The 11238-nt window shown below is 40.3% G+C and overlaps 2 protein-coding genes across 2 annotated transcripts; one reads left to right on the top strand and one right to left on the bottom strand.

Annotated features, from left to right (window-relative positions):
- The first annotated feature begins 4785 nt into the window (after positions 1–4785).
- Positions 4786–9977, top strand: LOC144702371 (uncharacterized). Its single transcript, XM_078574394.1, has 4 exons — positions 4786–8263; positions 8394–8980; positions 9054–9148; positions 9466–9977. The coding sequence occupies exon 1, from the start codon at positions 4864–4866 to the stop codon at positions 7576–7578; it is 2715 nt and encodes a 904-aa protein (XP_078430520.1). The 5' UTR covers positions 4786–4863; the 3' UTR covers positions 7579–8263; positions 8394–8980; positions 9054–9148; positions 9466–9977.
- Positions 7665–9680, bottom strand: LOC144702372 (protein DETOXIFICATION 33-like). Its single transcript, XM_078574395.1, has 6 exons — positions 9483–9680; positions 8586–9127; positions 8435–8521; positions 8313–8369; positions 7871–8228; positions 7665–7799 (listed from the first exon to the last, which is right to left on the bottom strand). The coding sequence occupies exons 1-6, from the start codon at positions 9678–9680 to the stop codon at positions 7665–7667; spliced, it is 1377 nt and encodes a 458-aa protein (XP_078430521.1).
- Positions 9978–11238: the final 1261 nt, after the last annotated feature.

Here is an 11238-nt window from a genome sequence, read left to right on the forward strand (position 1 = left end):
TCAATGTATACCTTGATCTCATAAATATTTTTGTGTCATAAAGTAGGTATAGAAGCAATTGAACTAGATTCTGGATGATTTATGTCATTTTATTTTATTTTCACAATCAATATAAGATATTCTTACTTTAAACTCCACAATAATATGGTTATGATTTCAAAACCATTTTGTGTAGAACTTTTGGCTCATTTTGAGTATTATTTCCAATCATTAACCCATGGGAATATTTTTTAGAACAGATATGCTTACTATTACATCTGACTCATTAGACTAGATACGTGTGATCATAATTCATTTGAAAACATCGAACAAAATTATTACATGTATACAATAAAATTTCAAATACCCTTTGATAAATACGATAATATTTGATTAAAATGAAGGCAATGAAAATATATGATTTCTGAAATGGTTAAACTGGCGTGGATTAACGATAACTTTTGATTTTTTAGATTTTATGACGAGACAATTAATATTACATATGGTATACCACACATGGTTTATAACTAAATTCTTTCAATTACAGATTCCAAATGTATCTATCCATAAAAACGAATTTAAGTTATTCATGAAGAAAATTCTGCAAATCTCGGAGAAAGATCCACATCAAACCTTGTTGATGCCCCATTCCCTAATTCCCCCCAAAATTGATACTAGTTAATCAATATCAACACTTCCCTGAAATTTAAAAATTAATTGAATCCTAAGAGTCACTTGAAAGTTAAAATATTATCTTTAATACTCTGGATCTACTAGCCTCTAAGTCCCTTACCTGTTTATTCCTTTGTTTTAGTGAACATATTTCTTTGAGTTCATTGTCAGCCACATTTGTGTTACATACAGTTTTATTTGTATTATTTTCAATGATATATATATATATCCAAAAAATTGGTGTTTTCCATTGGCAATGATGATGGCGCGAATATGATGATGAGTCATCATCATCCTCATCTTTTATCTTGGCTAGGATGATACTGACGATGGTTGAGTTCTAGGGTTTTCATTGATCACTTGAACTCAAATTTCATGCAAATGATGATATAATTTCATTACCCTGTGAGGAACTAATTCAACTCTTTACTTGATCCTTGAAAGATTTTAATCAAGACTTTCATATCCCCGACATTTAGACCTATTCCCTGGATGGATGGGCTGATGTATCTCCTATTGATCTTCTTCAAACGTAGTTGACCTTTCCACCATCAAGTCTCACTAGAATGAGGGGTATTTTCAGAAGGGAAGAAGAAAAGGGGGCTGCCCCAGTTCTAGCTTTCATGGTCACCAAAAATGGGTGCGCGATGAACCAAAAATTAGGATTAAATTAATATTTCTTAAGGCATCTGATTTATACAAAAATGTTTATAAATTTTCTTCTATGCATAGAGCAATGGTCGAAGCCATAGGAAGCAAACTTCGAATATGTGAAGTTTGAAATTAATTTATTTTTAATGATATATATATATATTAAATGATTTAAATATAATTTAATAAAATGCTTGTGTAAATTCATTCCAAAAGTGAAACATTTTCCTCATTAACCATATTTATTCAAAATGAAATAAAATGAACACATTTATGTAATTTTATAATCATAACTAATAGTTAAATCTGATTTATTTACCTTTAACAACTTTTCTGATATCACTAGGCAACTAGAATTTGTGTGAGTGGATTTAGCAAACTGGAATTTTATCATCGTAGATTTTGGCAAGTGCAAGACGTCAAGAGGTGGAGCAAGATGAGTGTTGTAAATTATACCATCGTCTGTGGCAATAGAAATGTAATTGGATATACACCAATGAGAGTCAGATGTAAAGGTGATGTACGTGATGGTGAAAATTTAGCGAATATGTGATGATAACCCATGAAAAGGACGAAGACGTGAGTTCAAAAAAGACAAAAATCACACTGTTACAGTCATGTGCCCAATATGCTGAGTGGGAGTTTATCTACAATAAACCTAATTCAGAATTCACCTCTTGAATATTTTGCTCATGGAATGTAGGAAGAGACATGAATGAGATTTTTAATGGCCAGAATACTTTATTAAAACTAATTTGGAACAAAATATAAGGAACAAAATACAATGATAGAGTGCCTCTTTATAAACTCAAGATAGTGAATTGATAGGATGTCTAAAGATAGAACTACTCTCAACAGTACCATTCAAAACTCATGGATCATTTGATATCTTTATTTATTGTTAGCACAATTTAAGCCAACTATTTTTCTCTCTCCTCTGGTTTTCTCTCTCCTCCTTAGTCCATGTGGTATACTGCCAGTATGGCACACGTTTAAGCTGACCAAAAAGTAGAAACTCCATAAAAATTTTAAATAATATTAGAAAATTATTTTATGAATTTAATGTTAGAAAATATCATAAAATACCAGAAAATTGATAACAACCATAATATCATTAAAAATATAGTGAAACACTAAACTGTTTTAAATAAATCCACATATGTATGACCCGTCAAATTATTTTATTTACGAATTTAATGTCGAAAATTCAATAAAAGTATCTTCTGAATGAAATTAATATTAGTATTTTTAAAACATACCATAAAATAAGTGAAATTTTCTATCTTTATTTATTGTTATCATTTTCAACATTACTGTTCAAAACTCATGGATCATTTGATATCTTTATTTATTGGTAGCGCAATTTTTTAAAAAAGTTAGCGCAATTTAAGCCAATTATTTTTCTCTCTCCTCTGGTTTTCTCTCTCCTCCTTAGTTCATTTGGTATACTGCCAGTATGTCAAACAATTTTCTGAATGAAATTAATACAAGTATTTTTTTGAAATACCATAAAATAAGTAGAATTTTAAATTTCATTATAAAAAATCAATTCAATTCTTATTAACGTGCATTCGATATCATTTTAATTAAAAAATATGGAGAATATATGAAATTGCCATCAAAATTAGCATGTTATTAGTGACTATACGTGCCTCTATATTTTATACTTATTTGAAACTTTTAACGAAAAATCCTTCTTAGCTTAATTTTATCCACTAACATATGTAGATCTTATGTGCATTTCCCACTAGTCCATATATCATCATAATTAATAAAGTTAATGGTCTAATAGGTTTTTTACAGGCCACCCATTGATTAAATATATTAATGTGTTGATTGATTAATTAATCTACTAATGAATGATTTAACCCTATTGATAGGTCGAGCTTAAAAAATATGGTGCCGAGCTACACATCATAGTTTAGAAGATATTGAGTAAGGATTGAATTCTCTCATAGAACTTTTATCATTGGTTAACATCTATGTATAATCTTCCATTCACTTGAGATTTCCAAAGGTATGGTTAACTATCAAAAGCCACTTCATCATTCTATTTATTAATGATGTGTAATGGAATCAATAGAGAACGTCTTATCCAATATTCCCACTACCTTGGCAGTTAATTTGATCTGTCTTCATCCTTGAGTCAGTCTCCTCCCATACTGACGGTAGACAATCCCATCTTGACCACTCATAGGGTTGGACGATCCTAATCTGATCACAACTTTTAGCAGGGACCTAAACCTTATATAAAGTGAAGCCCTATTCCAACACTACACGGTCTAGTCCCAATTCAGTCATGTCGACTATTCAATGTTAAAGTCAAAGAACAAAATAAAAAATATTTAGGGGAAAAAGAGAAAATAATAAAAAAATAAGGAAAGCAACAGAAAGGAAAAATAAAAGAGGAATAAAACAAGAAGAATAATAGAAGAATAAAGTAAAAAATAGAGTAAAAAACAAGAAAAAAAAGGAAGATGAAAAGAATAAGAAGAGAATAATAACAAAAGAATAAGAAAAGAAAAGGGTAATTAAAAGGAAAACGAGAATAGAAGAGTATGAAAATAAGAAGAACAAAAGATGAAAAGTTAATAGTGCAAATAAGAAGAAGGGAAGAAGAAGGGGACATCAACAGAACAAAGGAATAATAAACTAAGAATAGGAAGACTAAAGACTAAAGGAAGGGGTCAGTGTGGTGGATGGTGAAAGACTGGTGGGGGGGGGGGGGATGAATGAGGAAATGGAGAGGAGGATCATGAACAAGGGGAATGTGGGACTTCTGGTGCATGAATGGGGAAGGGGGGAGATCATGAACAAGGAAGATGAGCGAGGCCTGGCTTGACCAAACTCCAGTCTAAGTCCAATTTGACCCTCGAACAGAATCCAGATTGACCACTTGGTGCACCCTAAAATGGCGGGCCAAGGATCTCAATTTAGTCTCATCTGACCGATGCTTGGTCCGAAATAGTCTCATCGGATTGTTTAATATTAATGTCGAGTATCCATCCAATGAACTCATTGCATTAAGTTAGGAGCTTCATTATAAACATCACATGATAATGATACTGAATAAATCTTTAATGAAATGAACTTAAACATGACATGAAAGTGTGATTAGCTTGGCGGCCACATGTTATGCATAAAAATGACAAAAATCATCAACTTATGTTATCTTTGTCAAGATGACAATGATGATGATAAGACAAAACCATCATAGTCTCTCTTCATCATCCCTATGTTAATCTCATTGTAGTGCTGTGATTTGATGAAAAAATAATGATCATAATCGTCATTAGTGTCACTCAAGCTGCTGATGATGATATCATGTTTTTGCATGAGAATGACAATGACCATGATGATGAAGATCACTACATGCAATTCCCACTAGATTAATGCTTCTCAGGTCTAGACGGCCCAAAAAGCCCATTTTAGAAGACGTTTTCTTTCTCGTTTTTTCCCGCTTTTTCGTCCATGAAGGGGGTTCTCTCCTCCTCCCTCTTCTTCTTCTTCTTCCTCTTCTGAGAAATCTCTGAACTTCTCCAAAACCCTAGACAGCATCAGATGCCCAGATGGCCTTCTCGATTATCTCTCATCGATCTTCTCCCTCGACTGGCGAGCTTCCCTCTCCGTCAATGGGCGCACGGCATGCACGCCTCCCCAGCTCTACTCCACCGCCGGCCATGGACCCGTCCGGCCCCTCTATCCAACTCCGACATCGTCGATCGCCTCTGCAGAATTCTCATCCTGGAGCGATTTAGCGCCATGAACAAGCTTTCCTTCGATTTCTCCGACGAAATCCTGGACGCCGCCTTGAGAAAACTCCGGCACGAGCCCTCCGCAAGCCTAGCGCTCTTCGGAATCGCCTCCCGCCAACAGTACTTCCGCCCCAACCTCCGTTCCCATTGCATTATCGTCCATATTCTTTCCCGGGGTAGAATGTTTGATGAAGCGCGAACCCATCTCAAGGATCTGGTCGAACGTTTCGACTCCGATTCCGTCTCTTTCCTGTTCGATGAGCTGGTTTTGATTTACAGAGAGTTCTCCTTCTCCCCCACCGTCTTCGACATGCTCCTCAAGGTCTTCTCCGAGAAGGGTATGGTGAAGAAGGCGCTTTACTTGCTCGATAACATGGGCAGGATCGGGTGCAGACCAAGCCTGAGGTCTTGTAATAGTCTTCTCAGCGGCCTTGTGAAGAACGGTGACAGCTACACGGCCATCGCCGTCTACTCTCAGTTGACGAAGGCTGAGTTCTTCTCCCCCGATGTGTTCACGATCTCTATCGTGGTCAATGCCCACTGCAAATTGGGCCATGTCCAGCGAGCTCGGGATTTCTTGGAAGAGATGGAGAGCAAGAGCTCTGATGTGAATTTAGCGGTTTATCATTCCTTGATCAACGGGTATTGCGAGTCCGGCAACACGGAAGCTGCTCAGGGACTTGTGAAATCGATGGAGGAGAAGGGAATTTCTCCGAATTTTATCACCATGACGATACTGATCAAGAGTTTCTGCAAGAAAGGGAAGGTGAAGGAGGCTGAGAAGTTGCTCAGAGAGATGGATATTAAGCCTGATCTTGTTGCTTATGGAACAGTGATCAACGCTTATAGTCAGATGGGGAAAATGGTAGACGCCACTCGGATTAAAGACGAGATGGTGAGTGGAGGACTGCCCGTTAATTTACACGTATATAATTCCCTGATTAACGGGTATTGCAAGATTTGCAGGGTTAGAGATGCGGAGAAGTTGATGAAGGAGATGGAAGCCGGGAATCTGAAGCCTGATTCTTACACTTACAATACGATCATCGACGGATACTGTAGAGAGGGGCTGATGAGAGAGGCGTTTGATGTTTGCAATGCGATGGCTGATAATGGAATATCGCTTGGAGTTTTAACGTATAATACGCTGCTGAAGGGTTTTTGCAGAGTCGGGGGTTTGGAAGAAGCGTTGAATTTATGGCAGTTGATGCAGCAAAGAGGTGTATTGCCCAATGAGATTAGCTGTAGTACTCTGCTTAATGGACTGTTCAAGGCGAGAAGCTTTGATAAGGCTTTGAAGCTGTGGAATGAGATGCTTGCCAGGGGTCTTGCCAGAAGTCGGATCACTATAAATACTGCGATTGCTGGGTTTATTGAGATGGGGGATTTTTCAGAGGCGGTCAGTATTTTTGACAGGATGACGGACCGGGGCTGTGACCCGGATGAGATGACATGTAGGATCATGATCGGTGGGTATTCAAAAGTGGGGAACATGGAAAAGGCATTTGACATGAGAAATCAGATGGAAAGTAGAGGCTTCCATCCGTCAGTAGAAACCTTCAATTCCTTGTTCACTGGGTTGTTCAAGTCTCGTGAGTTTGATAAGGTTGAAGAACTTTTGGTCGAACTTCACGCGAAGGGCTTGGCTCCTAATATCGTGACTTACGGAACGCTGATTTCTGGCTATTGCAGGGAAGGGATGACTGAAAATGCGTTGAAAGTTTATCTAGATATGGTGGATAAGGGAATTTCGCCAAATATTATCATATGTTGTTCCCTGATAAGTTGTTTATTCAGGCAGAAGCGGATGGAGGAAGCGAGCTTGTTACTTCAACAGATTGTGGATAAAATCGACGTCTTCAGAAACCAGTCTCTTATTCAGATAGCCCAATCCTCTGAGTCTTCAGACTTAGTTTTGGAGAGAGTTTTGAAGTCCTTCGGCGATCTCCCAAGTGGAAGCATCCCTCCTAATAACGTTCTAATTAACGTTATTCTGTGCAGCTTGTGTCGATCTGGGCTTGTAAAGGATGCAGAGAGAGTTTTCTTGGATTTGACGAACAAAGGTTTCTCTCCTGATAGCTTTACGTATGGGACTTTGATCCATGGTTATGCAGCCGCCGGTGAAATCGACAAGGCATTTGCACTTCGAGATGACTTGATATCAAGAGGACTTGACCCTGATATTATTACTTACAACTCTCTAATTGGTGGGCTTTGCAAGTGGGGGGCTCTAGACAGAGCTGCCAGGCTCTTTCGCAAGTTGCCTGTCAAAGGCCTGAACCCCAATCTGGTCACGTACAACATATTAATTGATGGGTACTTGAAGAATGGCGATTTACAAGAAGGTTTAAGATACAAGCGCAGGATGGAAGAAGAGGGGATCTCCCCCTCTCTAGTCACTTACTCTTCAATTATAGACAGTTTGTTTAAACAAGGAGAAGCCGGCGCTGCCACTGTTCTCGTTGGAGACATGTTCAAGAGAGGCGTTGACGAGACACATGTCCGATCGTTGCTTCAATGAGTGAATTCTATGAAGGTTGAAGAACAGCGGGAAAGCACTGATCGTCAAAGTCAACGTCAATGATGCACGTTGACTGTGGATGAAGCCTAGCTCGAGCCGCCCCATGTCCGGATCCGATCCTCGGCTCGTGATGCCTCTCTCTGCCAGTCTGTTCTGGCTGTAATCACCGTCAGGACCACCGTCTGCGCGAGACAGCCCACAAGCATCCCCGACCAGATTCCCTGTGCAACAATCGCATCAGCTTCTCTATCTCTATCTCATGGACGTAATGGGTCAGTTTCTCCGTCCTCACCAGGGCTTTCATGTTGAACTTGAAGCCGAGAAGAGCACCGATAGGCAGGCCAAGGAGGTAGTAGCAGGCAGTGTTTATAAGAGCCACAGAGAACTGCCAGCCGCCGCCGATTGCCACTCCGGATAAGACGGGCTGAATGCTGTTGAGGAAGATCGTCGGCGGCAGGAGGTATGCCAGCTTTGCCGCCTCGCCTTGTATCTCAGGGATCCCCGTGAACAGCCGTGGGAGATGGACTCTGGCAATGAGCATGGCGACGGCAAAGGCGACTCCGATCGCCGCCGAGGTCGAGACAGAGACGACAACGGCGAACTTGGCCGCAGCCGGGCGGCCGGCGCCCAGCTCGTTGGACACGCGAACGCTGCAAGATAAGTGGGCAAAGCAAAGCAAAGCAGGGTGAGCTCCCTGAACCTTCTTCTTATTCCTACTTTGAATTGGAACAAACCTGACGGCAGCGTTGAAGCCCAGGGCAACCATCAACGCCCATAATTGATAATTCATGCTGTTGAATTGATTTTCATCTCAGTTGATTGATCAGACAAGATTGGAGTAGTGATCGGCTCTCACCATATGGCTATGGCGTCCACTTGAACATGCGGGTTCTTCAGGCAGCCAACTAGAATGATCACTGCCGTGTAATACCAGAGCTCTAAGCTGGAGAGAGAAAGACAAGAGTCAGCTGCCTGGGAGACAAAGCAAAGTCAAGCAAGAGACTGACCAGAGCATGACGGCAGATGAGAGAGAGAGCTTGACGAAGGCAGAGAGAGAGAGGAAGGCGGAGAGAGAGAAGCCTTTCCAAGCTTCTGGGAAGTGCCCGGAGAAGAGGTAGATGATCTGGGCGAGGTTGAGGAGCCACCAGGAGATGTTTCCAGCGATGGCGGCTCCGACGAGCCCGCGGCCGAGGGCGGAGACGAAGACCCACGTCAGCAATGTGTGAATTCCCAAAACTGCCCCTGATATCGCCGTCAAGGCCCAGACCCGGCTCTGAGACTGGAAGAACTTCTGCAGAGGGAAGTTTATGGCGTAGGCGAAGAGCTGTGGGATCACCCAAAGGCAGTACACTCCGGCGAGCTCCGCAATGTCGTCTGACTGGTGGAGGAGCTTCAGAATTGGGTTAGTGAACACATAGATTGGCGTTAAGACCAGCGCCGTGGCCACCGTTATAAACCATGATCTTTGCATGTAGATGCCGAGCATATCCAGCTGGCCTGCGCCCACGGCCTGTCCACACAGAGTCTCCAGCGCGCTTCCCATGCCTAGCTGAACAACAATTTTAACATGGTACGCTCCAGACCGCTAGATTTTTCTCAAAAAATTCATTTCTCAGCTAAAAATTAATCTCGGGGACATCTTAGAAATGGGTTCATCAAAGGAACAGTAATATTTTTCTCAAGATTGAAATGGGTACCAGTCAGGCTGCAAGAATCTTCTTCAAGAATTCATTCTCCTCAAAAAAATTGAATCTTTGGCGAATGGGTTACATCCAAAACCAGTTGTTTTTATTAAGATTGAAGTGGGTGCGGTGTAACAGCCTGAATTATCTCATTTAAGTCAATTCTTTCTTGTGCCAACGTAGACTATTTTTTTTCCAAATGAAGGCCATGCGAGAGTTTACCAAGACCCCGAAGGCGAAGCCCTCGATGACGTTCTGGACGACAGAGACGGCGGCGAGGGGGGCGGCGCCGAGGTGGCCGACAAAGGCAGAGGTGACGAAGCCGATGGAGAACTGGAAGACAGCAGCGGTGATCGCAGGCGCAGCGATGAACCACATCTTCTTAGACTCTGCCCATGTCTTCTGCGCTAATTTTTCCATGTCCAGAAGCCGGGGGAGCACCAAAGCTGCCCTCTTCCCTGCCATGGCGAGTGAGAAGGAGAGAATTCTACAGAAAGGTTGGTCTACAGAAAGCTTCTCCTTTCTTTCTTTTTATACCAATGAAAAAACGAGCCGCCTGTGGTCTGTCGCCATGACATGCTGCAACGTGTTTATGTTGGTTGGTAGAGGCTCCAGTTCTTGGGAGGCTCACAACAAGAACGCGGAAGATTTATATTTTTAAGGGATTTCTGGAAAATATTGGAAGATAAGTTATAATTACAAGTGCCCATTTTTGTTTTTTTATTATTTCTTTAGTTTTTCTATGGGCCAAAAAAATAAGGAAAGATATATCAAGTCGTGTAAGGACTCTACAAAAGGGTGACGGGCAGTAAGAATACTTTAGAATCCCCCGTTTGCTTCTTTTCGATACTGGACTTTCATGGTCAGGAGATGGATTAAAGAACATCGTTCGTGTGAAAAGAAGAGGAAAATTAAAATTCAGAAAACTTCAGAAAAACATAATATGGACCTGCGCCTTTCTTGGATATTCAGGGAATCCTGGTCATCTTCACAAAAATGAATAGTAAAATTCAAAAGTATACCGTAAAATTTCGGGAACAACGCGATGTAAGTACCTAGCACTCATTTTTTTTGGATATTCACCTTTCTCCGTCATTGGAAAAAATAAAATAAAAAATCAAAATTTACATATTGGAAAAACAATCACCGACATCAAAAGTTGGTCAGATAAGCTGAGGCAGAGGTGGGTCGCTGGCTCGCTGGCTCGCTGGCTCGCTGGCTCGCTGGCTCGCTGCAGTGAAGTTAAGTAAACAACTGTATAAAAGGGAATATAAATAAGAATACAACAAATTAAACAATACAATTTTTTTAAAAATAACTGCTCTCCCTCAAACTGGGGAACGCATGTTCTTCGTTCTCAGCTTGCCAAGTAGTCTGATTGTCTATTCCTTTTGTAAGGTATGTCTGTGTATTGGTCTTCAGATCTGACATGAGGTAATCGAATGTGCACCGCCAGCTGTTTCTTTGATTAATCTTGATCTACTTCTACGTGTTTTATTTGATCATGTAGAACTGTGTTATGTGCAATCTATATCTCTGATTAGTTTTCATGCATGAGTTTGATTGGTTCTCCAAACAAAGCTTGCAACTCCTCCATTCTGAATTTTATCCATAATACTTCTAGATTTCATACGCTACCCAAACCTCAGCTTAGTAACTAGACCAATAAGCAACACGTTGCTTCATGATGGTTACTAGAAAATGTAAGTCAAGAATATCTACAAAATTTTTTGAGCTGAGTTGAGAGTCAACCTGATTCATGGACGTGCTATCTATTTTTGTCTAGTTTACAATTTTTGTTTGGCGTCCACTCTTTCATTCTGATCCTCTCTAATTTTCGTAGTACCTTTCTTGAATTATTAGAAAAATCCTAACATTTGAACTCGCACTTGTTCTATTTTTTACATGTTTTTACTGTATACTCCTAATAGCTCATCATAAGAAATATTACTATCCGAATGAAAATACTTTTGGTTTG

This window comes from Wolffia australiana, chromosome 4 (assembly GCF_029677425.1).
Source record: "Wolffia australiana isolate 7733 chromosome 4, ASM2967742v1".
In the NCBI taxonomy this organism is placed as follows: Eukaryota; Viridiplantae; Streptophyta; class Magnoliopsida; order Alismatales; family Araceae; genus Wolffia; species Wolffia australiana.

Excerpts from the sequence above, each read along its gene's own strand:
- LOC144702371 (XM_078574394.1), top strand. The coding sequence starts at position 4,864 with ATGCCCAGATGGCCTTCTCGATTATCTCTCATCGATCTTCTCCCTCGA.
- LOC144702372 (XM_078574395.1), bottom strand. The coding sequence starts at position 9,680 with ATGGAAAAATTAGCGCAGAAGACATGGGCAGAGTCTAAGAAGATGTGG. Across the intron at positions 8,522-8,585 it reads TCATCTGCCGTCATGCTCTG|CTTAGAGCTCTGGTATTACA; the intron begins GTCAGTCTCTTG and ends TTCTCTCTCCAG. Across the intron at positions 8,370-8,434 it reads GTGGACGCCATAGCCATATG|CATGAATTATCAATTATGGG; the intron begins GTGAGAGCCGAT and ends TCAATTCAACAG.